We start from the raw sequence: 26,703 nt of genomic DNA, 5'->3' as shown, positions 1-26,703 counted from the left end.
TTTCAAAAGAGAGCTGGGATAATCATTTACTACAGGTGCATAAATGCTCGATCAATGTACGACATACGCTTATCCAATTCAAAACATTACATAGATTATATTATTCAAAAACTAAATTAAATAAAATCTTTCCTAATGTTTCACCAATCTGTGATAAATGTCTGTGTCAAGAAGCTACCATAGCGCATTCTTTTGTTTTTTGTACAAAAATCCAAAAATTCTGGCATGGAATATTTGATATTTTTTCAAAATTAATTAAAATAAAACTGGTACCAAAACCAGAATGGATCATTTTTGGGATATCGGAAGGTATCCCTGAATTAAACGTGTATCAGAAGAATTTACTCAATTACGGGCTAATAATGGGAAAAAAGCTCATACTTAAATTCTGGAAAAATGCGCCCACACCAACAATAAAAATGTGGACATTAAATATGTTTGAAACATTACATCTGGAAGAGATGAGATTCCTCTTAGCAGGTAAAGCAAACCAATTCCAAAAGACGTGGTCTACGTTTATGGACCTATTACAAGCATGAGGTGCAATAGTAATTTTAAAAATAAATAAATAAATTGGTATCAGGACCTGGCAATGGGAGGTAAAACAACAAAAACAGACTTGGTTGGTAGTCTTTCTGCGGAGTTTAATGTTATAATAGAGCGATTGTCCTTACTTTCTTTTTCTTTCTTTTCTAGGGTCTACTTTCTTACTTTACTTCCTTCTCTAACTTCTTTTCTAAGGGGCTTTCTTTTCCCAACACTCTCTTGCACTTCACGACTCTTGCGCACCTTCTTTACTTTCCTTACTTCTATCTTTTTCTTAAAGCTTAAAAAAAAAATGAAGCGGTACAAAAAAATGTATTAAGATATATGTGTTGTGTGTTATTGTAATTTACCGTACTTCTAATAAAATTTAAAATAAATAAATAAATAAATAGATAAATAAACTACTGTACTGTACACTCCTTGTCAAGGAAGCATTCAACACCCTGCGGAGCCCAGCGGTCCCGGAACTCCCACAGGATGCCCATGGACAGTATTAGTAACGTTGTTGGTGCCAGACACATGGCGACACTTGTGCGATGCCTAAGTCGTATATGCAAAGACAAAGCATTTCACTGTACCTACCGGCGGCACCCTAGTTTAGTTTAAATGTCACGTGTACTGAGGTACAGTGAAAAGCTTTTGTTGCGTGCTAACCAGTCAGCGAAAAGACAGAACAAAATGAGCCATTCACAATGGAAAGACCCATGATAAGGGAATAACGTTTAGTGCAAGGTAAAGCCAGGAAAGTCCGATCAAAGATTGTCCGAGGGTCACCAATGAGGTGGATAGTGGTTCAGCACTGCTCTCTGGTTGTGGTAGGATGATTCAGTTGTCTGGTAACGGCTGGGAAGAAACTGCCCTTGAATCTGGAGGTGTGCGTTTTCACACTTCTGTGCCTTTTGCCCGATGGGAGAGGGGAGAAGAGGGAGTGGCCAGTGTGCTCCAGGTACACATGAAAATAAAGTATCATTCATTCATTCATTCATTCATTCATTCATTCATTCATTCATTCATTCATTCATTCATTCATTCAGTTGTTCCTTATCCCACCCAAAAGCTTGCTTGTTCCTGCTATTCATATGCCCGTTTATAGCCCTTTGTCAGAATCTTCAGTTTGCTTTAATTTATCACCATTGTGTGTAGCCACTGATGTAAACTTTCCTGCTTTTTAATTCTTGCTCATTCTTTACTACCCCTCTGCCCACTTTTGAATGATCGATTGAAAGATATAGCATAGAAACAGGCCCTTCAGCCCACTGAGCCCATGATGACCAGTGTTGAGGCATCGAGGACCAGAGGAGGTAGGTTTAAGGTGAGGGGGGATAGATTTAATAGGAATCTGAGGGATAACCTTTTCAGACAATAGACAACAGGTGCAGGAGTAGGCCATTCGGCCCTTTGAGCCAGCACGGCCATTCAATGTGATCATGGCTGATCATCCCCAATCAGTACCCTGTTCCTGCCTTCTCCCCATATCCCCTGACTCCGCTATCTTTAAGAGCCCTATCTATCTCTCTCTTGAAAGTATCTAGAGAACCGGCATCCAAAGAGTGGTGGGTGTATGGAACGAGCTGCCAGAGGAGGTAGTTGAGGCAGGCACTCTTGCAACGGTCATGAAACATTTAGACAGGTGCATAGATAGGACAGGTTTGGAGGGATATGGGCCAAACGCATGGCAGGTGGGACTGGTGTAGATGGGGCATGTTGCCCAGTATGATTCTGTATGCCTCTCTCCACTGAATGACTTAATGACTCTTGTACCAGAAATGAGATTTCATCATACCAGAAAAGGGAGGAAAAGGAACCAATTCTTACTCAAATACTTATTTCTACAAGTTTTTTTTTCAAGGTAAGCTTTTATTTCACTGGAATAAAAGCTGCCCTGCTGCCTTCAAAAGAATCGACCAACTGATGAGGAAAAAACGTTAATCTTCAGACCAGAAAATAGGGAGGCCTATTTAGTCACCACGGGGGGTGGAAGATTGCAACCTTCATGTGGTCCACCCTGTTTCGACTAATGCAATCAACTCGACGTGCACAAACGGAAGATCAAATAGAACAAGTTGTCCAACAACTTTAGGCTGTGCACGCCACATGAAAGAAGAAGAAGAAGTCACCACGGATGCAAAGCCTTTGAATGAGCGAAAGGGATTTATTCTATGCCTGTCAAAATCACGCATATTCATGGAATGCACCAGGCTAAAACAAATGAACCTTGTCGACAGACAGATGGAAGATTATTCTCGATGCCTTGCAATGCCACGAGACTTCTGGCCATCCATAATATCAACTGCCTTGGCAGGCTGTACGCTGCCTGGTTAGTCATCTGTTGCACCTTGGCTCTCACCACTTTGTCAAACCTGATACTTCTCTGAGCTAACGCCGGTTGCTCACCAATTTGACTCCCCCTCCCATTCCCAATCTGACCTTTCCGTCCTGAGCCTCCTCCACTGACAGAGTGCGGCCCAGCTAGGGTTGCCAACTTTCTCACTCCCAAATAAGGGGCAAAAGGTCAAAATACGGGACAAATTCCCGAAGGCAATTCGTAGACCGACTCGGCCGTGGCTGGGTGAATGATGAGTTGGCCCGGGTGCTGGACTGCACACTAAGCCCAGCCGGCGGGCCAGCTGAGGAGTTTTGGCCTGGGCCGCGTGATGATCGGCCATGAGAAGGAGGAGGGGTGGTGGTGTCGGCGGTAAGCGAAGGTCCGAAGTTCCTAAGTGGTATGCAAAGACAAAGCATTGCCCGGGCCAAGGGAGAGGTGCTGCTGCTGCACTCCATGGGCTGCACTACGTCAGGACTGGTGAGGCAGAGGCGGACACGGAGCTCCGACCCGACAGTCCCCTCGACCTGAGTAAAAGCAGTCAAATACGGGACAAGGGCGGTTCCGTATGGGACTAACCAATTTAGCCCAAAATACGGGATGTCCAGGCTGATACGGGACAGTTGGTAACCCTAGGCCAAGCGCAAATTGGAGGAAGAGCACCTCATACTTTCCTTGGGCAGCTTGCACCCCAGCGATATGCACGTTGACTTCTCAAACTTCAAATGGCCTTGCTCTCCATCTCTCTCAATCCCCTTCCCCTTCCCAGTTCTCCCACCAGTCTTACTGTCTCCGACTACATTTTATCTCTGTACCGCCCACTCCCCTGACATCAGTCTGCAGAAGGGTCTCGACCCGAAACGTCACCTATTACTTCTCGCCAGAGATGCTGCCTGTCCCGCTGAATTACTCCAGCTTCGTGTGTCTATCTTCGGTTTAAACCAGCATCTGCAGTTCCTTCTTACACACTTCTCTGAGCCCATCGTTGATGCAGGAAACACCTGGGTCTCCCTTGATATCTATCTATGTCTTTACGCCGTGAATCTGGTGCTCAGGAGGAACGGACCGAAATGCTCTATTCATCTATGCAACGCTGAGCATGTGGCATATTAGCTTTAACACACTACTGAACTGTAAAGAGAACCGACTGCTGGGAAAATCACGCACGTCTTGGGAAGCTGCTGTCACCACATATATCTAACTTAGCTCAAGAGAAGAATTTGCAGATTTGATGTCAATAAAAGAATCATAAGACACAGGAGCAGAATTAGACCATTCGGCCCATCAAGTTTACTCTGCCACTCAATCTAATTTTCCCTCTCATCCCAATTCTCCTGCCTACTCCCAGTAACTTTTGATGCCCTCACTAATCGTCAGTCCAGTAAGTGGCCGCTATTTGTATACATTGTGTTTGCAGGCAAAGAATCTCACTGTGCCTAGTCAATAATTCTTGATTAGTACAGATGTTAGAGGTTATGGGGAGAAGGCAGGAGAATGAGATTGGGAGGGAGAGATAGATCAGCCATGATTGAATGGCGGAGTAGACATGATGGGCCGAATGGTCTAATTCTACTACTATTCCTTATGAGAGTCAGGCGAGAGAAAAACCAAATGTATGAAAAGGCACAGAACCGATCAGAGCCGGCACTGATGAGCAAAGAATACAGACAATAGTCCATTGTTGGCCGTGGATGAGGCGAGAATGGAAATCCAAGAGAGAGCTAGATAGGGGTCTTAAAGTTAGCGGAGTCAGGGCACATGCAGGAACGCGGTACTGATCGGGGATGAACAGCCAAGATCTGGGAGAAAACCCACGAAGGTCACGGGGTGAAGGTACAAACTCCGTACCGACAGGCACCGATAGTCAGGATCCAACCCTGGTCTCTGGCGCTGTAGCTCTTACCGCTAAACCACCGTGCTGCTTATGAGAAGTCTTGAACTACTGCACCCCTGGTACCGAAAATGTTTGCGCACTGCAGTTAGATTGGGTTTATGAATTTGAAACTGATGACAATGAAGGGACAGTTACACATTCCAGGATGGTGTTTGACCTGGAGAGGGGTTTGCGGATGCATGACGTTTTTGTTCTTCGCTTTGGTGTAGAGATTGCAGGTATGTGAAGTGCTGTTGAAGAAGACAAAGTGATTAGCACGGGTGCCAGGAGTTATGGGAAGAAGGCAGGAGAATGGGGTTAAGAGGGAGAGATAGATCAGCCACGATTGAATGGCGGAGTAGGCTTGAAGGGCCGAATGGCCTAATTCTGCTCCAATCACGTATGACCTTATGACCAAAGACTTGGTAAAATTCTGCATTGTATTTGGTAACCCAAGCACCCTGCAGCCTCAGTGCAGCAATAATTAGAAGGGAACAATTTCTAAGGGTGGTAGTGGACAAAATGCCAATGAAGCAAAGTTCTGTTGGGGAGGAGAAGTCTGATGGGGTGAAAGATGAGGACCAGGGAGACTCTGTCCCTGTTGCCACGGGGGGGGGGGGGGGGGGGGGCAAGAGCAGAGTTGCAGGGCAGAGTCATAGAGTGGTACAGTGTGGGAAACAGGCCCTTCGGCCCAACTCGCCCACACTGGCCAACAATGTCCCAGCTACCTTAGTCCCACTTGGTCTTGGTCCATAACCCTCCAAATCTGTCCTATCTGTATACCTATCCAACGCCTTCTTTAACAGTGGGATTGTCCCAGCCTTACCTACCTCCTCAGGCAGCTTGTTCAATACACCCACCACACTCTGTGTGAAAGGGTTACCCCTCGGATCCCTATTAAATCTTTTCTCCTTCACCTTGAACCCATGTCCTCTGGTCCTCGATTCCCCTACAGAGGAGACAAGTGTGAGAACCTTGTCTATGATGGAAGAGGGGAGCCCCCATCCCCTAAAGAATGAGTGCATCTCGAATGTCCTGGTATGGAACACCTTGTCTTGGGCACAGGTGCAGCGTAAGCATAGGAATTGGGAGAAGGCGATAGAGCCTTTGCAGAACTTTGCAAAGTTCTTTATCCTGGATGGCATCAAATTTCTTGGGCATTGGAGCACATGGAGAGCCCTTGTAGAAGGGGTTTAGAGAATCAGGAGATGGTTTACTCACCACAGCATATCCGCTCTCTGACTACACAGAGCAATTGAGCAATACAGTGCAGAAGCAGGTACAGATACAGGCAGGTACAGGCTGTAATTAGGCAACTGAATCATCCTACCACAACCAGAGAACAGTGCTGAACTACTATCTACCTCTTTGGTGACCCTCGGACTATCCTGGATCAGACTTTGCTGGCTTTACCTTGCACTAAACGTTATTCCCATAACATGTATCCCATACAGTGTAAATGGGTGGATTGTAATCATGTATTGTCTTTGCGCTGGCTGGTTAGCATGCAACGGAGGGTTTTCACTGTACCTCGGTACACGTGACAATAGACCAAACTAAACTGAGATATGGAGGATATCGTTATGAACATTGACTTCTCTAAATTTAGATAGCCCTTGCTCTCTACCACCTTCCCCTCCTCCCACAAAGCTTACTCTCAAAACCTTTTCCTTTCTTCCCCCCCCCCCCCTCCACCCCCCGCCATCAGTCTGAAGAAGGGTCTCGACCCAAAACGTCGCCTCTTCCTTCCCTCCATGGATGCTGCCGCACCCGCTGAGTTTCTCCAGCATTTTTTGTCTACCTATGGAAGATAGAGATACGGATAAAGGCCTTCCATACCTCTCATTTCCCTCTCCCCTGACTCTCAGTCTAAAGAAGGGTCTCAACCTGAAACGTCACCCATTCCTCCTCTCCAGAGATGCTGCCTGTCCCGCTGAGTTACTCCAATATTTGTTTTGTCTATGCTAGGTACAAGATACTTTTTTGTTACAGATGGTGACAAATACTTCCATGGAGTACCCAATTATTCCCGTCACCATGGTGTCTGGTTTAATTCAGCAGTAGTTATCATTATTTTGATTCTGTTTGTTTCATTATGATCTCAGCAGCATTGAGGAGCTGTCCAGTCCACAGCTTGAGATTGATTGGTCAAACATCAGCTTTTCAAAAGCAGTCTAGCACAGTAATTTTCAAAATCACTTTTGGCAGAAGTTTGAAAGAGGCAGGGATGAAAGGAAATTCTTTTCTTCTCTGTGCTTGGGTAGATGATAGCAGAAATGATGCGATCAGACAAAAATAAAGGAATATTTCTCTTTGCTTTCAAACAATCATTTTCGCCAGAGGAAGTGGTTGAGGCAGCTACTATGAAATCATTGAAAGGACAGGCTTGTATTCACTGGAGTTTAGAAGGATGAGGGGAGATCTTATAGAAACATATAAAGTTATAAAAGGACTGGACAAGCTAGATGCAGGAAAAATGTTCCCAATGTTGGGCGAGTCCAGAACCAGGGGCCACAGTCTTAGAATAAAGGGGAGGTCATTTAAGACCGAGGTGAGAAAACAACTTTTTCACCCAGAGAGTTGTGAATTTATGGAATTCCCTGGCACAGAGGGCAGTGGAGGCCAAATCACTGGATGGATTTAAGAGAGAGTTAGATAGAGCTCTAGGGGCTAGTGGAGTCAAGGGATATGGGGAGAAGGCAGGCACGGGTTATTGATACGGGACGATCAGCTATGATCACAATGAATGGAGGTGCTGGCTCGAAGGGCCGAATGGCCTCCTCCTGCACCTATTTTCTATGTTTCTATGACATTTGAACAGGCAAATGGATTATGGGCAAACGCGGACATGGGATTAGTCTAGATAGACATCATAAATTCATAAATCCTTGTGATAGGAGCAGAATTAGGCCATCCAGCCCATCAAGTCTACTCCGTCATTCAATCATGCCTGATCTATCTCTCCCTTCTAACCACCTTCTGCTGCCTTCTCCCCATAACCCCTGACATCCGTACTAATCAAGAATCTTTCTATCTCTGCCTTAAAATATTCATTGGCTCGACCTCCAAAGCCTTCTGTGGCAAAGAATTCCACAGAGTCACCAACGCCTGACTTAACAAATTCCTATTCATCTTTCTAAAGGAACGTCCTTTAATTCTGAGGTTATGACCTCGGCTCCAAGACTCTCCCACTAGTGGAAACATCCTCTCCACATCCACTCTATCCAAGCTTTTCTTGATTGGCATGGACGAGTTGGGCCTTTTTCCGTGCTGTTTGACTCCATGACTTTGATTGTCAGGGGTTATGGGGAGAAGGCTGGAAAATCGATCAGCCGCGATTGAATGGCAGAGTAGACTTGATGGGCCGAATGGCCTAATTCTGCTTCTATCACTTAAAGCATGACCTTATGACTCAAAGATGCAGTCATTTTTTGAGATTCTGATTTATTAATTTTCTCTAGCTCCAAATAATAAATGGCATTTTTGTGTTTGGAAACTGGTTTATCAAACTGACCAAGCATGCAGGTGCAGCAGGCAGTGAAGAAAGCTAATGGCATGTTAGCCTTCATTGCAACAGGATTTGAGTTTAGGCACAAGGAGGTCCTACTGCAGTTCTGCAGGGCCCTGCTGAGACCACACCTGGAGAATTGTGTGCAATTTTGATCTCCTAATTTGAGGAAGGACATTATTGCTATTGAGGGAGTGCAGTGCAGATTCACCGGGTTAATTCCTGGGATGGCGGGACCGACATATGATGCAAGAATGGGTCAACTGGGCTTGTATTCACTGGAATTTAGAAGGATGAGAGGGGATCTTATAGAAACATATAAAATTCTTAAGGGATTGGACAGGCAAGATGTAGGAAAAATGTTCCCATGTTGGGGGAGTCCAGAACTAAGAATCTAAAGGGCTTGTCCCACTTGGGCGTCATTTGCGCGTAATTTACTCTACATCATTTACTCGTCACGCGCATGGTGCCTGGTGACGTAGGCAGTGATGCGCGGTTGCGCGCGGCGCCCCAGGATTTTGACATGTACAAAATATTTGCACGCCATCTGCGTGACGCGCAAATGACCCCCAAGAGAGACAGGCCCTTAAGACCTAAGAATTTAGGTCACAGTTTAAGAATAAAGGGTAGGCCATTTAGGACTGAGACGAGGAAAAACGTTTTCACCCAGAGAGTTGTGAATCTGTGGAATTCTCTGCCACAGAAGGTAGTGGAGGCAAATTCACTGGACATTTTCAAGAGAGAGTTAGAATTAGCTCTTAGTGCTAATGGAATCAAGGGATATGGGGAGAAAGCAGGAACAGGGTACTGACTTTGGATGATCAGCTGTGATCATATTGAATTTGATCCCTGGGATGGCGGGACTTTCATATGAGGAAAGGTTGAAAAGACTAGGCTTGTATTCACTGGAGTTTAGAAGGATGAGTGGATACTTATAGAAACATATAAAATTATAAAAGGACTGGACAAGCTAAATGATTTTCTCATCTATGTCCGAAAAGATTTCCCCCTTATCCTTAAACTGTGACCCCTTGTTCTGGACTTCCCCAACATCGGGAATAATCTTCCTGCATCTAGCCTGTCCAACCTCTTAAGAATGTTGTAAGTTTCTATAAGATCTCCCCTCAAACTTCTAAATTCTAGCGAGTACAAGCCTACTGGATAGACCTACTGGTTCCTACTGGATAGACATCCATGCCATCACGCTTTTTCTCATTGTAAGTTGCTGGCTCACCACAAAATAAGCAGTGCCTGTGGAAACGGAATGTTGGAATTCCTGACCGAAGGACACATGGTGAGGGCCGATCTTCGTCGGTAACTTTTTCCTGTTCCTTTGCAATCATCTGTGGACGAGTGAAAACCCGTCAGCATTCTGTGTGCACTCGCTGACCCTTATGAGTTCTCATGCTACTTCCTTGCTGCTCACTGGCCTTGTTGATACTCTTGCTCCCTTTTTCTCGTAGTATTGCAGTATCCTGGCCATCTTCTGAAACATAGAAACATAGAAATTAGGTGCAGGAGTAGGCCATTCGGCCCTTCGAGCCTGCACCGCCATTCAATATGATCATGGCTGATCATCCAACTCAGTATCCCGTACCTGCCTTCTCTCCATACCCTCTGATCCCCTTAGCCACAAGGGCCACATCTAACTCCCTCTTAAATATAGCCAATGAACTGGCCTCGACTACCCTCTGTGGCAGGGAGTTCCAGAGATTCACCACTCTCTGTGTGAAAAAGGTTCTTCTCATCTCGGTTTTAAAGGATTTCCCCCTTATCCTTAAGCTGTGACCCCTTGTCCTGGACTTCCCCAACATCGGGAGCAATCTTCCTGCATCTAGCCTGTCCAACCCCTTAAGAATTTTGTAAGTTTCTATAAGATCCCCTCTCAATCTCCTAAATTCTAGAGAGTATAAACCAAGTCTATCCAGTCTTTCTTCATAAGACAGTCCTGACATCCCAGGAATCAGTCTGGTGAACCTTCTCTGCACTCCCTCTATGGCAATAATGTCCTTCCTCAGATTTGGAGACCAAAACTGTACGCAATACTCCAGGTGTGGTCTCACCAAGACCCTGTACAACTGCAGTAGAACCTCCCTGCTCCTGTACTCAAATCCTTTTGCTATGAAAGCTAACATACCATTCGCTTTCTTCACTGCCTGCTGCACCTGCATGCCCACTTTCAATGACTGGTGTACCATGACACCCAGGTCTCGCTGCATCTCCCCTTTTCCTAGTCGGCCACCATTTAGATAATAGTCTGCTTTCCTGTTTTTGCCACCAAAATGGATAACCTCACATTTATCCACATTATACTGCATCTGCCAAACATTTGCCCACTCACCCAGCCTATCCAAGTCACCTTGCAGTCTCCTAGCATCCTCCTCACAGCTAACACTGCCCCCCAGCTTAGTGTCATCCTGCAAACTTGGAGATATTGCCTTCAATTCCCTCATCCAGATCATTAATATATATTGTAAATAGCTGGGGTCCCAGCACTGAGCCTTGCGGTACCCCACTAGTCACTGCCTGCCATTGTGAAAAGGACCCGTTTACTCCTACTCTTTGCTTCCTGTTTGCCAGCCAGTTCTCTATCCACATCAATACTGAACCCCCAATGCCGTGTGCTTTAAGTTTGTAAACTAATCTCTTATGTGGGACCTTGTCGAAAGCCTTCTGGAAGTCCAGATACACCACATCCACTGGTTCTCCCCTATCCACGCTACTAGTTACATCCTCGAAAAATTCTATAAGATTCGTCAGACATGATTTACCTTTTGTAAATCCATGCTGACTTTGTCCAATGATTTCACCACTTTCCAAATGTGCTGCTATCCCATCTTTAATAACTGACTCTAGTAGTTTCCCCACTACCGATGTTAGACTAACTGATCTGTAATTCCCAGTTTTTTCTCTCCCTCCCTTCTTAAAAAGTGGGGTTACGTTTGCTACCCGCCAAGCCTCAGGAACTACTCCAGAATCTAAAGAGTTTTGAAAGATTATTACTAATGCATCCACTATTTCTGGAGCTACTTCCTTAAGTACTCTGGGATGCAGCCTATCTGGCCCTGGGGATTTATCGGCCTTTAATCCATTTAATTTACCCAACACCACTTCCCGGCTAACCTAGATTTCACTCTTCCTCCAACTCCTTTGACCCGCGGTCCCCTGCTATTTCCGGCAGATTATTTATGTCTTCCTTAGTGAAGACGGAGCCAAAGTAGTTATTCAATTGGTCCGCCATATCCTTGTTCCCCATGATCAACTCACCTGTTTCTGACTGCAAGGGACCTACATTTGTTTTAACTAATCTCTTTCTTTTCACATATCTATAAAAACTTTTGCAGTCAGTTTTTATGTTCCCTGCCAGTTTTCTTTCATAATCTATTTTTCCTTTCCTAATTAAGCCCTTTGTCCTCCTCTGCTGGTCTCTGAATTTCTCCCAGTCCTCCGGTATGCTGCTTTTTCTGGCTAATTTGTACGCATCATCCTTCGCTTTGATACTATCCCTGATTTCCCTTGTTATCCACGGATGCACTACCTTCCCTGATTTATTCTTTTGCCAAACTGGGATGAACAATTTTTGTAGTTCATCCATGCAGTCTTTAAATGTCTTCCATTGCATATCCACCGTCAACCCTTTTAGAATTAATTGCCAGTCAATCTTGGCCAATTCACGTCTCATACCCTCAAAGTTACCTTTCTTTAAGTTCAGAACCATTGTTTCTGAATTAACAATGTCACTCTCCATCCTAATGAAGAACTCAACCATATTATGGTCACTCTTGCCCAAGGGGGCACGTACAACAAGACTGCTAACTAACCCTTCCTCATTACTCAATACCCAGTCTAAAATAGCCTGCTCTCTCGTTGGTTCCTCTACATGTTGAGTTAGATAACTATCCCGCATACATTCCAAAAAATCCTCTTCCTCAGCACCCCTGCCAATTTGATTCACCCAATCTATATGTAGATTGAAGTCACCCATTATAACGGTTTTGCCTTTGTCGCACGCATTTCTAATTTCCTGTTTGATACCATCTCCAACTTCACTACTACTGTTAGGTGGCCTGTACACAACACCCACCAGCGTTTTCTGCCCCTTAGTGTTTCGCAGCTCTACCCATACCGATTCCACATCCTGCAAACTAATGTCCTTCCTTTCCATTGCGTTAATCTCCTCTCTAATCAGCAACGCTACCCCACCTCCTTTTCCTTTCTCTCTATCCCTCCTGAATATTGAATATCCCTGGATGTTCAGCTCCCAGCCTTGGTCACCCTGGAGCCATGTCTCCGTGATCCCAACTATATCATAGTCATTAATAGCTATCTGCACATTCAACTCATCCACCTTATTACGAATGCTCCTTGCATTGAGACACAAAGCTTTCAGGCTTGTTTTTACAACACTCTTACCCCTTATACAATTTTGTTGAAAAGTGGCCCTTTTTGATTTTTGCCCTGGATGTTCCGGCCTGCCACTTTTACTTTTCACCTTGCTACCTATTGCTTCTACCCTCATTTTACACCCCTCTGTCTCTACGCTCACACATTTAAGAAACCCTTTCTCTTTAACTCCATCCTCCACTAGCCCATTCGACACCCCACCCCCCTTATTCAGTTTAAAACCACCCGTGTAGCAGTGGCAAACCTGCCTGCCAGAATGCTGGTCCCACACCTGTTAAGATGCAATCCGTCCCTTTTGTACAGTTCCCCCTTACCCCAAAACAGATCCCAGTGATCTAAGAATCTAAATCCCTGCCCCGTGCACCAGTTCCTCAGCCACACGTTCAGGTCCCGTATCTCCCTGTTCCTGCTCTCGCCAGCACGAGGAACTGGAAGCAAACCGGAGATAACAACCCTGGAGGTCCTGCTTTTCAGCATTTTTCCGAGCTCTCTAAAGTCACGCTGCAGAATATTCATCCCCTTCTTTCCGACATCGTTTGTGCCGACATGCACTACCACTTCCGGATGTTCACCTTCGCCCTTGAGGATTTTCTGCACTCTGTCCGTGACATCCTGGATCCTGGCACCAGGAAGGCAGCACACCATCCTCGCATCCCGTCTGTTGCCGCAGAAACCCCTGTCCGTACCTCTCACAATGGAGTCTCCTACTACAATGGCGTTGCCTGCCTTAGGCCTTTTTGGTTTCGGCTCAACAGCCCTATTCGCATCACAAGCCAGTCCGCCGCCCAGTGTAAACACCTCTTCTGTCCCGACAGCTTCTAAGTGGGTGAACCTGTTCACAAGAGGTACAACACCCGGGGACGTTGGCATTCCATGCTTCCCTCCCGTTCTCACTGTCTCCCACCTTCTCTCTTCCAGTACCTTAGGTGTAACAATCGTACTGTAGGACTTGTCGAGGAACGACTCCGTTTCTCGGACGAACCGGAGGTCATCCACTTGCTTCTCCAGTTCCCCAACACGGCCCTTCAGGAGCTCTACCTGGATGCACTTTTCGCATTTGTAGCAGCCAGAGGCACCAGCGGTGTCCTTGACCTCCCACATACTGCAAGCATCACACTGAATCAGCTTGCCTGACATCTCCTTCTTTCGTCTCTCCCTCTGCAGTGTTTTGCGTAGTCTCCTCTCCTCAGCCTCCTCTCCGAAGACTCTCGAGCCAAAGACTCACACTTTTCTCACAGGGACTCTCGAGCCAAAGACTCACACTTTTCTCACAGGGCACTTCCCTCACAAGGCCGCTCACTCACTGCCGCTCGCTGAGAGCAGTCTTGCTTAAATTGACTGATAAATTGCCTGATTTACCAATTTACAAACCAAATTCCTCAGTTTTCAACTGTTTTCCCAGCACTGACTCACTTCTCTCCTCCCACTTGGGCTAGAGCCAATCAGTCGTATCTCTTGCTTAACTCCTGCTGCTGTTGTTGCTCCCAAAGCTACAGCAGTTCTGAGTCAAGTCTGCCTGTCCTTGACCTGTACTTAAACTGTTTTCACTTCTCTCAACCACAGCAGCTCCTGCTGCTGTTGTTGTTCCCAAAGCTACAGCAGTTCTCTTCTTACAGAACTCTTCTTACAGAAAACACACTCAGCCGCGGCTGTCTGTGGTTCATATGAAAATAGAGACAATACTCATAAGTTAAGGTTAGAGTTAGGTTGGGGTTCAATTGGGTAATTACCCTTTCTTGAATACACAATATTCAGATTCCCTTCATATACCTACAAAGTACTTTAATGCATTTGAATGCTTAATATTATTGAAATTACTATGACAGATTATGCAGGCATACCAGCCTTCAAAAAGTCTTCAATTGCTCTATAACCCTCTAGTAGTCTTATCGAGAGCGGAAATATTTTAATAAGATTTGATGACAATTTCATGAAAGCTACAATTATAGTGAAGATAGTTAGAATGCATTCGAAGATTGTTTGAAGGTTGTTTGAATGCTAATGAAGGCGATTGCTGGACTGAACTGTGGAGTATCACTGCTACCAGTTAGATGAGTTGCCGAATTTATGAAATAAATTATGAAATATGAATTTTCTCTAATGGCAGCTAATTTGCATATTATGCAAATTCCACCTTTCCCATGCTAGGATTTTAGTATGGAGTTTAGAGGACCAAACTAGAATGTACTGCAATGGAAGAAATTATTTTTTAATTAGTGGTGGGTAACCCCCTCAAATTTGCCAGATTGACTGGACTATTAGCTTATGCTTGTTTTAGGGGCTAGTCCCCTTCAGTTTTCTCTTCAGCATATAAAAGGCCTGCTCAATTGGGTTCAGATCGGGTGATTGACTTGGCCACTCAAGAATTGACCATTTTTTAGCTTTGAAAAACTCCTTTGTTGCTTCAGCAGTATGTTTGGGATCATTGTCTTGCTGTAGAATGAACCGCCGGCCAATGAGTTTTGAGGCATTTGTTTGAACTTGAGCATTTAGGATGTGTCTATACACTTCAGAATTCATTATGCTACTACCATCAGCAGTTGTATCATTAATGGAGATAAGTGAGCCAGTGCCTTCAGCAGCCATACATGCCCAGGCCACCACACCCCCACCACCGTGTTTCACAGATGAGCTGGTGGGCTTTGGATCTTGGGCAGTTCCTTCTCTCCTCCATACTTTGCTCTTGCCATCACTCTGATATAAGTTAATCTTCGTCTCATCTGCCCACAAGATCTTTTTCCAGAACTGTGGTTGCTCTTTTAAGTACTTCTTGGAAAACTGTAACCCAGCCAGCCTATTTTTGCAGCTAACCAGTGGTTTGCATCTTGCAGTGTAGCCTCTGTATTTCTGTTCATGAAGTCTTCTGTGGACAGTGGTCATTGACTCTGAAGAGTGTTTCTGATCTGTCGGACAGGTGTTTGGGGATTTTTCTTTATTATAGAGAGAATTCTTCTGTCATCAGCTGCGGAGGTCTTCCTTAGCCTGCCAGTCCCTTTGCAATTAGTAAGCTCACCAGTGCTCTCTTTCTACTTAATGATGTTCCAAACAGCTGATGCCTCTAACAGTTTTATTCTTGTTTCTAAGTCTCAAAATGGCTTATTTGACTTTCATTGGCACAACTTTGGTCCTCATGTTGATAAACAGCAATAAAAGTTTCCAAAGGTGATGGAAAGACTGGAGGAAAGAATAGGTTTCTGAGAGCTCTCTTATACAGTGCATTCAGAAAGCATTCGGACCCCTTCACTTTTTCCACATTTTGATACGTTACAGTCTTATTTTAAAATTGATTAAATTCATTTTTTTTTTCATCAATCTACACACAATACCCCAGGATGAAGAAGCAAAAACAGGTGTTTAGAAATTTTTGCAAAGTAATTAAAAAGAAATAACTGAAATATCACATTTACATAAGTATTCAGACCCTTTGCTATGACACTCAAAATTGAGCTTCGGTTCATCCTGTTTCCATTGATTATCCTTGAGATGTTTCTACAACTTGGTTGGAGTCCACCAGTGGTAAATTAAATTGATTGGACATGATTTGGAAAGGCACACACCTGTCTGTATAAGGTCCCGCAGTTGACAGTGCATGTCAGAGCAAAAACCAAGCCATGAAGATGATGGAATTGTCCGTAGACCTCCGAGACAAGATTGTGTCGAGACACAGATCTGGGGAAATGTATAAAATTTCTGCAGCATTGCAGGTCCTGAAGAGCACAGTGGCCTCCGTCATTCTTAAATGGAAGAACTTTGGAACCACCAGGACTCTTCATAGAGCTGGCCGCCCAGCCAAACTGAGCAATCGAGGTAGAAGAGCCTTGGTCAGGGAGGTGACCAAGAACCCGATGGTCACTCTGACAGAGCTCCAGAGTTCCTCTGTGGAGATAGTAGAATCTTCCAGAAGGACAACTATATCTGCAGCACTCCACCAATCAAGCCTTTATGGGAGAGTGGCCAGACGGAAGCCACTCCTCAGTAAAAGACACATGACAGCCCGCTTGGAGTTTGCCAAAAGGCACCTAAAGGACTCTCATACCATGAGAAATAAGATTCTCTGGTCTGATGAAACCATGATTGACCTCTTTGGCCTGAATGCCAAGCGTGATGTTTGGTGGAAACCAGGCACCGCTCATCACGGTGAAGCATGGTGGTGGCAGCATCATGCTGTGGGGATTTTTTTCAGTGGCAGGAACTGGGAGACTAGCCAGGATCGAGGGAAAGATGAACGGAGCAAAGTACAGAAAGATCCTTGATGAAAACCTGCTCCACAGCATTCAGGACCTCAGACTGAAGCAGAGGTTCACCTTCCAACAGGGCAATGAACCTAAGCACACAGCCAAGTCAACGCAGGAGTGGCTTTGTGACAAGTCTGTGAATGTCCTTGAGTGGCCCAGCCAGAGCCCGGACTTGAACCCGATCGAATATCTCTAGAGGGACCTAAAAATAGCTGTGTATCGACGCTCCCCATCCAACCTGACAGAGGTAGAGAGGATCTGCAGAGAAGAAAGGGAGAAATTACCCAAATACAGGTGTGCCAAGCTTGTAGCGTCATACCCAAGAAGACTTGAGGCTGTAATTGCTGCCAGAGGTGTCTCAACAAAGTACTGAGTAAAGGGTCTGAATACTTATGTAAATGTGATATTTCAGTTTTTTTTTAAATTACTATGCAAAAAATTCTAAACAACTGTATTCACTTTTTTATCATGGGGTTGTATTTAGATGCATGATAAAAATAATGAATTTAACCCATTTTAGAATAAGGCTGTAACATCACAAAATGTGGAAACAGTGAAGGGGTCTGAATACTTTCTGAATGCATTGTACCTGCATTAAGGAGGCAATTAATTACAGCTGAGCAATTACAAACACCCGCAAAGCCATGTGTCCCAAACATTATGGTGCCCTGAAATGGGGGGACTAACACAGCTGTAATTTCTACATGTTGAAACCAAAATGCATAAAAATGGCCTTTATTAAAATCTGACAACGTGCACTTTAACCACGTGATATTTTCTATTGCAAATCTCAAATTGTGGATTACAGAGGCAAATAAATAAATGATGAGTCTTTGTCCCTAACATTATGGAGGCCACGGTATACAGCTCAGCACAACTTGTCGGCTTATGAAATCGTCCACCCGGACTTAAGAATGGTCACCAGGTGTCAAGCTAGACTTACTTAAAATGTGAGAATTTCCACGGGAGGTTATTGGCAGCTGACAATATTACTGCTGAGTGGCGAGTTATTCTCATTAATAAATACATACTGGAGTGAAAATGAATCAACTTGACAGCTTTAGGTTGGAACTGAGAATAAAATGTTGGAAATCCATGCAGGTCAGCAGGACCTGTGAGAAGAGAAAGGGAATTAACGCTTTGGGTAGCAGATCCTTCATCAGATAGCATCTGCACATTTTTGGTTTTGTTCTGGAACTACTAGTTGAGCCAGAACAGTAATTAAATTGTACCATGCCTGGCATTCCCATTAGTTCTCCCATCCAAGTACTAATCAGGCCCGAACCTGCTTAGCTTCACAATTTGGCATTTTCAGACCTAGTGTGGCCACAAATCTAAATAAGGGTCCTGACTTGAAACATTGAAGCATGCCTGTTCCCTGCACAGCCGTTGCCCGATCCACTGAATTCCTCCATTATTTTTTGTTTTGCTACTTAATCAAAATTCAGAAGTGATAGGAGCATAATTAGGCATTTCGGCCCATCAAGTCTACTCCGCCATTCAATCATGGCTGATCTATCTCTCCCTCCTAACCCATTCTCTTGCCTTCACCCCATCACCCAAATGATTGCATTTGGCAGTAAGTTAACGTGGAAGATCTAATGATTTTCCCCGTCTCCCATTTCTTCAATGGTTTTATATTGAATGAATGAAATGCAGGATTCTGTCTTTTTTTAAAGTTCTGTTTAGTTTAGAGATTCAGCGCGGAAACAGGCCCTTCAGCCCACCGAGTCCGTACCGACCAGCGATCCCCGCACACTAACACTATCCTACACGAGAGACAACTTTTACATTTATACCAAGTCAATTAACCTACAAACCTGCACGTCTTTGGAGTGTGGGAGGAAACCGAAGATCTCGGCGAAAACCCACGCAGGTCAGGGGGAGAACGTACAAACTCCATAGAGACAGCACCCGTGGTTAGGGTTGAACCCGGGTCGATGGCGCTGTAAGCACTGTAAGGCAGCAACTTTACCACTGCGCCACCGTGCCTTAATGCATCATTAAATACCTATCTCCGTGACCATATTGTAGTTCCTTAAGATAGACACAAAATGCTGGAATAACCAGCGGGTCAGGCAGCATCCCTGGGGAAAAGGAATAGGTGACATTCCTTAAGGGTCTCGACACAAAACGTTGCCTCCTTTTCTCCAGAGATGCTGCCTGACCCGCTGAGTTACACCAGTTTTTTGTGTCTATCTTCAGTTTATGCATTTCGTTGTCTCTGTATTGTACACTGACAATGACAATTAAAATTGAATCTGAATCTGAATCTGAGTTTAAACCAGCATCTGCAGTTCCTTCCTACACATCACCCGTTCATACTAGTTCAAGAGCCTAGTCAAATCTTTTATTGTCATATGTCCCAGAATTTCTTACTTGCTGCAGCACAACAGAATAGGTAAACATAGTGCACTGCAAACAATGTAACGAACAAGAATAAAAGGTTTAGTGTGTGAATATGTATATATTCATACACACACACGCATACACACGCACGCACGCACACACACGCACGCACGCACGCACGCACGCACGCACGCACGCACGCTGTTAACCCATTTTGTCATCCACTCCCTACACAATAGGGACAATTTGCAGAGGTAAATGAATCTACAAACCCGCATGTCTTTGGGATGAGGGAGGAAACCAAAGCACCCAGAGGAAACCCACGCAGTCACAGGGAGAACATGCAAACTCCACACAGGCAGCCTCCCGAGGTCAGGGTCGAACCCGGGTCTCTGGCGCTGTGAGGTGGCAGCTCTACTGCTGGGTTGAGTGTCGTGATATTTTTCCATGGTTGAACTGCAATGTCATTTTAAAAGATGTTGCTATCGTGGAGTGAATTATAGAGTGAATGTGGAGAGGATGTTTCCAATAGTGGGAGAGTCTAGGACCAGAGGCCACAGCCTCAGAATAAAAGGATGTCATTATTGTATCATTTTATAATTATTTTGTTCTTCATGCAAGCACCAGGTTTAAATGAATAGTATGCAGATTGGTCCAAGCACCATCTTCTTAATCCGGCCTCAGACCAAGTCTTTGCTCCGTAATATCCGCCTTAAAGCTGATGAGGGTGAAACTCATTGAAACTTACTGAAAAGTGAAAGGCCTGGACAGAGTGGATGTGGAGAGGATGTTTCCACTATTGGGAGAATCCAGGACCAGAGGCCTTAGGCTCTAGAATAAAAGGGCGTACCTTTAGGAAGGAGATGAGGAGGAATTTATTTCGTCAGAGGGTGGTGAATCTGTGGAATTCATTGCCACAGACGGCTGTGGAGGCCAAGTCAATGGATATTTTTAAGGCGAAGATTGACAAATTCATGATTAGTGCGGGTGTCAGGCGTTATGGAGCAAAGGCAGGATAATGGGGTTGAGAGGGAAAGATAGATAATAGACAATAGACAATAGGTGCAGGAGTAGGCCATTCGGCCCTTCGAGCTTGCACCGCCATTCAATGTGATCATGGCTGAGCATCCCCAATCAGTATCCCCGTTCCTGCCTTCTCCCCATATCCCCCTGAGTCAGCTGTTTTTAAGAGCCTTATCTAGCTCTCTCTTGAAAGCATCCAGAGAATCTGCCTCCACCGCCCTCTGAGGCAGAGAATTCCACAGACAAGATTGAATGGCAGAGTAGACTTAATGGGCTGAATGGCCTAATTCTGCTCCTATGACATATGAAGGTATGAGCTAACCAAGAGGACAGGGCAGTGAGTTCGCTCAGATTGAACGGCGGGGTAGACTTGATGGGGCCAAATGGGCCGCATTCTTCTCCTGATGAACTTGCTAACCTTCTCAGAATTGACGCTCCTCTTTTCCTCCTGCATTCCCAGGGAAACGTCTCGTTCTCCTGCACGGAGCCACGCACCGTTCCGGTCACCTTCATGACCCCCGGGAGTTACTTGCTGTTGCCAGGAACGCCGCACAGGGAAGAGCTGTCCGTGAGCTTCCAGTTCCGCTCCTGGAACCAGGACGGGCTCCTCCTGTACAGCAAACTGCAGAGAGCGTCAGGAGCCCTGCAGATCCACCTGGGCCACGGGAAACTGAGAGTCGCTCTCCATAAATCAGGGGGCCAGGCGGCCATCACCACAGGTAATTACAGCAGCTCACTCCTCTGCGCTGTTGTGTCGGAAGATGATCTATAGAACCAGGGAGGACCTCTCCCCTTCATCACTCTTCCATCACTCCAAAAGTCGGCACTCAGGAAACATCAATGCCTACCAATGCATTAAAAAGTGTTATTTTGTAGACAGCGTAATCTAATTCATCTTTTGTGTTCCAATCCTGAGTGTTCTCGCTGTAGTGTCTCGTGTCGGGAGATCAGGTATCGAGACACATTTTCTGTTTAAACACCGAGGCCTGAAATATTTGTGTGCGGCTTTTTAATCATTCTTTCTGCAAAGAAAATTGTTCTGCATCAATCCATAATTAATAATTACACAGAACAAGTCTGCCGCTGTAATACCTTCTATGCTTAATTTAATTTATTAGGAGTCGTATTGAATTTAATACTTTGGCTACAAAGTCTACAGATTTATGAAATTGCTTCTTGGTCTCTGGTGTTCCACAATATATTCGCAGCAGTACTCGCAACTCTGCTTCTCAGAAGAGATTCACTTTTATTACTGTTGTCACGTGTACCGAGATAGAATGAAAACCTTTGTCTGCAGGGGGGTATCCAATGCAAGCAGATAAAAGTATACCAAATACTTTGGAGGGTAAATAGGAACAGTTTAGGGGCATGTGGTAATAATGGGAAAGTAGAAAGTTGCCATCCAGAACTAGCTGTTAGAGGAGGTGGCGGGATCTCTGTTGCATCACATGTGGGCATTGTGGCTAAAGGGATCAGGGGGTATGGAGAGAAGGCAGGTATAGGATACTGAGTTGGATGATCAGCCATGATCATATTGAATGGCAGTGCAGGCTCAAAGGGCCGAATGGCCTTCTCCTGCACCTATTATCTATGTTTCTAAAGTAAAGTAAAGTAAAGTAGCCTTTATTGTCATTCAGACCTTGCGGTCTGAACGAAATTTTGTTGCCTTGCAGTCCTACATATAGTAAAAAATGGCAAAAACACACACAAAAAATACAAATTAACATCCACCACAGTGAGTTGAATACTCCTCACTGTGATGGAAGGCAAAAGTCTTAGGTTTTTGTCTCTTTCCTTCTTATTCTCCCTCTGCGCCGAGGCGATCCAGACTTCCGATGTTGTGACCCCGCCGGGCGATGGTAAGTAATGTCAGTCCCGCGGCTGAATCCAAGCTCCGCGAACGGGCCGGTTCAGCTCCGCGGCCCAGGGTGGTCGAAGCCGCCGAAACTGCGGCCCTCCAGTCCAGAGGACACAGCTGTTGTCGCGGGAGCTCCGCAGAACAGGTCACCAACCTGCGAGATCCCGACGATGTCGTCCACCTGGCCCGCGGCCGGTCCTCCGAGGTCGGATCGCTGCTGCTGCTGCCGCTGCCCGCTCCGGGGTCGGGTCGCCGCAGCCGCTGCCCGCGCCGGGGTCGGGTCGCCGCAGCCGCTGCCTGCGCCGAGTCGGGTCGCCACGGTCGGGTCGCCACTGCCGCAGCTCCGAGGCCGCCAGCTCCACTATTAGGCCTCGGTGCAGGCGGAGACGGAGACGGGGGATACGACAAGAGAAGTCGCATCCCCCCGAAATAAGAGACCAAAACCATGTTTACTCCCCCCAACCCACACACATACACAATAAACCAAAAATGAACTCAAACAGGACAAAAGAACAACACAAAAAAGAAAAAAAAAAGACGGACTGCAGGCGAGCCGCAGCTGCTAAGGCAGCGCCGCCATCTTGTGCTATGTTTCTATGATCAGATACGATCAGTGCATTTAATGAACATTTACAGACCTCACTGAAGTAGGCAAGATCGTAAGACATAGGAGCAGAATTAGGACATTCGGCCCAGTTCAGTTTAGTTTATTGTCACGTGTACTGAGGTACAGTGAAAAGCTTTTGTCGTGCGCTAACCAGCCAGCGGAAAGACAATACAAGATCACAATCGAGCCATACGCAGTGTACAGATACATGATCAGATACAGATACATACGCACCCGCTGAGTTCCTCCAGCATTTTTGTCCTGAAGAAGGGTCTCCACCTGAAACGTCGCCTATTCCTTCTCTCCACAGATGCTGCCTCACCCGCTGAGTTCCTCCAGCAATTTTGTCTACTTTCGATTTTTCCAGCATCTGCAGTTCTTTCTTAAACATGATCAGGGATTATCGTTTAGTGAAAGGTAAAGCCAGTAAAGTCCGATCAAAGATAGAACGAGGGTCGCCAATGAGGTAGATAGTCGCTCAGGACTGCTCTTGGCCCCATTGAGTCCGCTCCGCCATTTGATCACGGCTGATCTATTTTCTCCCCTCAACCCCATTCTCCTGCCTTCTCCCCTTAAGCTTTGACACCCTGACTAATCAAGAACCTGTCAATCTCCGCTTTAAAAATACCCAATGACTTGGCCTCCACAGCCGTCCATGGCAATGAATCCCACAGATTCGCCACCCTCTGGATAAATAAATTCCTCCACATTTGAAGGCCTATGGAAGGCAATTGGGATCAGTGTAGATCAGTCTGAAGTAGCCTCTTGACCTAAAAGATCACCCATTCCTTTCCTCCAGAGATGCTGCCTGACCCGCTGAGTTACTCCAGCATTTTGTGTCTATCTTCAGCATAAAGAGGCAACCTGGTCACAGTGGGCCAAGGAACCCATTTCTTTGTTGTACAACTCTATGACACTGTAACTGTAAGCCTGAGAAAGCCCATGGGGACAACATGCAAACTCCGCACAGACAGCACCTGTAATCCTAACCAAGGGCTTTCTCAGTTTCATCCCACACTCCAAAGATTTGGTGTAGATTTATAATTGGCTTCTGTAAAAATGTAAATTGTCCCTTGTGTGAAGGATAGTGTTCGGGGATAGGGCGATCGCTGGTCGGCGCGGACTCGGTGGGCCGAACGGCGTGTTTCTGAGCTGTATCATTAAAGTCTAAAGGTTGAAACTCCTCAAATGAGATGTAAAAGTATATGCCTCCTTCTGCATAATAAGCGCCGAATGAAACTGTTGTGTTCTCCAAAGTCTTTACAGTTGATATTTATCTTCAACCTGAACAAAAACAAGCATGACAACACTACACAATATCAATTAACACAACTTATTAGAATGCAAGACTCACCCAACAAGGTCTAAAAGTGCTAACTCGCAAATAACTCTAAATCAAGTCAGAAAAACAGGTTGAAATCACCTGCTTGGTGAACTTTGCAGTAAATGCACAAATTAAATTAAGGGAAGGTATCCCACGCCAGGGGGCCACATGAATGGCACGGGTGGGGGACATTTTTGTGGAACTTAAAAGACATAAACGGTATTGAATTGAACAATCTATAGCCGACGAAAATGTATTTGGAAGATGGAAATTTTCGCACTGTGTACACATTGTATATATTTATTACTTGGACAGGGGCCACAGAGTGGCACTGGTGGGGGACTGTTTGGTGAAATTTGACAAATGTAAAAAAATTGTATAGTCTCCGAAAATGTCGGATGAATTTTGTTTGAATGGTTCAGGAATTGTATATATTTACCAATTGAATAAAGTATATTTTGAAATTAAAAAAAACGTAATTACCCTGATAAATGAATTCAGGGGGGAATCCGAGATATTAGGGAAAGATTGTCCTAGTGGAAGTTGTATGCTTTGGCATGTGAATAAAATCATAAAATCGTATAAGAGAGGGAGGCACAGTTGTAGAGTTGCTGCCTTACAGCGTCAGAGACCTGGGTTCAATCCGTGCTAAGGGTGCTGTCTGTACGGAGTTTGTACGTTCTCCCTGTGACCGCGTGGGATTTCTCCGCGTCCTCCATTATCCTCCCATATCCCAAAGAAATGTGGCTTGTAGATTATGTTTAAGAAAGAACTGCAGAAGTTTCGGGTCGAGAAAGAAGTCTTGACCCGAAACTTCGCCCATTCCTTCTCTCCATAGATGCTGCTGCACCCGCTGAGTTTCACCAGCATTTTTTTGCCTACCTTTGGCTTTTAGATGAACTGTCTTCTGTAAATTGTCCCTAGTGTGTAGCATAGAATTAGTGTATGGGGGATTGTGGTCAGTCTTGACTCGGTGGGCCGAAGGGCCTGTTTCCACACTGTATCTCTAAATCCTCTCAATTGCTTCAAAAATAACACAAAGTTCCATCGCCAGGAACTCATGGATTGACGGTTTAGATTTAATTTCTGATTGTATCGAGGTGGGGTGAAAAGCTTTGATTTGCAATCAAATCAGATAATACCATATATATAAATACAATGAAGTCAAACTCAAGTGCAATAGGTGGAGCAAATGGGAAAGATACAGATTGCCGGAGCTGAATCGAGAAAGACCTCGATTGAGTGGATGTGGAGAGGATGTTTCCACTATTGGTGGAGTCTAGGACCAGAGGTTACAGCCTCAGAATAAAAGGACGTTCCTTAAGAAAGGAGATGAGGAGGAATGGCTTTGGTCAGAAGGTGGTGAATCTGTGGAATTCATCGCCATAGACGGCTGTGGAGGCCAAGTCAATGGATATTTTTAAGTGCAGATTGACATTCTTGATTAGTACGGGTGTCAGGGGTTATGGAGAGAAGACAGGAGAATGGGGTTAAGAGGGAAAGATAGAACCGCTAAGATTGAATGGCGGAGTAGCCTTAATGGGCCAAATGGCCTAATTCTGCTCCTAGAACCTATGACCTTTTTCCCTGCGATTCCAAGTGTCCATCTAAAAGCCTCTTAAACGTCACTATTGTATCTGTCTTCAATAACATCCTTGGCAGCGTGTTCCAGGTACTCACCACCTTCTGTGTAAAAAAAGTTACCCCGCACATCTCTATTAACCTTTGCCCCTCTCTCCTTCGGGAGGAAGCTCTGCCCTCTAGTATTTCATTTGATTTTCCCATCCGGGGATGAAGGTGGCGTGGTGGAAAACTGTTGATATCCTTGCAAGTGAAGTTGGCGGTTAAGATTGCAGACAGGTCACCTGCTGAGAATGTGAAGGGAATTGAAATCAAGGGTGAGATAAGACAAACAGAGGTGTTGCTTAACCAGACGCCAGAGGTCAGTGAACATACGAGCAGTGGGTGAGTGGTGCAAGTTAGGAATCAGTCAACGGAGTGCTAGACGTCCTGAAATTTATGGAGCTCGTTGTTAAGGTTAGAGTTTAATTTAGTTTAGTTTAGAGATTGGCACCACGGGGGCGTCCGGAGAGGACCCGGGGGCGTTAGTGGCGAGGTCGGAGTGCCGGTCGGTGATGGCGCCCACCGACGGACGAGGACGGTCCACGTGGAAGTGAGGACGCCGCTGCCGAGGGCAGGAACAGTTGTGAACGCACACAACAGTTGTGGATCTCACGCGGGGGGACCGCCCTGAGGGAGGAGGGTGGAGGAGAACAAGCGGAGACCTGGCGCGGGAGAATTTTTAACTTTTGTCAGCACCCTTTATGGGCAACTATTTGCATACCTTGGGCAAGCAAGCAAAGAATTTCACTGTGACTTGTCACATGTGACAATAAAATATTTAATTCAATTCAATACAGCGCAAAAAACAGGCCCTTCGGCCCACCAAGTCCTTGCTGTCCAGTGAACACCGCACACTAACGCACATATGAGGGACAATTTAAATGTCAGCGACCTTTATGTGGCGACTCGGCGGCATGGTGGCGTAGCGGGATAGATACTTTCTTACAGCTTCTGTATGGAGTTTGTATGTTCTCCCCGTCACCTGCGTGGGTTTTCTCCGAGATCTTGGGTTTCCTCCCACACTCCAAAG

The 26,703-nt window shown here is 45.4% G+C and overlaps 1 protein-coding gene across 1 annotated transcript in view; it reads left to right on the top strand.

Moving 5' to 3' along the window:
* Nucleotides 1-26,703, top strand: part of LOC116975564 (contactin-associated protein-like 5) — a 480,271-nt gene that overhangs the window by 89,336 nt on the left and 364,232 nt on the right. Inside the window, exon 5 of the mRNA XM_033024851.1 lies at nucleotides 20,722-20,980. Coding sequence (XP_032880742.1) covers nucleotides 20,722-20,980 — 259 coding nt within the window. The remainder of the gene's footprint in view (nucleotides 1-20,721; nucleotides 20,981-26,703) is intronic.

Source organism: Amblyraja radiata, chromosome 7 (assembly GCF_010909765.2).
Source record: "Amblyraja radiata isolate CabotCenter1 chromosome 7, sAmbRad1.1.pri, whole genome shotgun sequence".
In the NCBI taxonomy this organism is placed as follows: domain Eukaryota; kingdom Metazoa; phylum Chordata; class Chondrichthyes; order Rajiformes; family Rajidae; genus Amblyraja; species Amblyraja radiata.
This window is presented reverse-complemented; position numbering and strand designations above follow the sequence as displayed.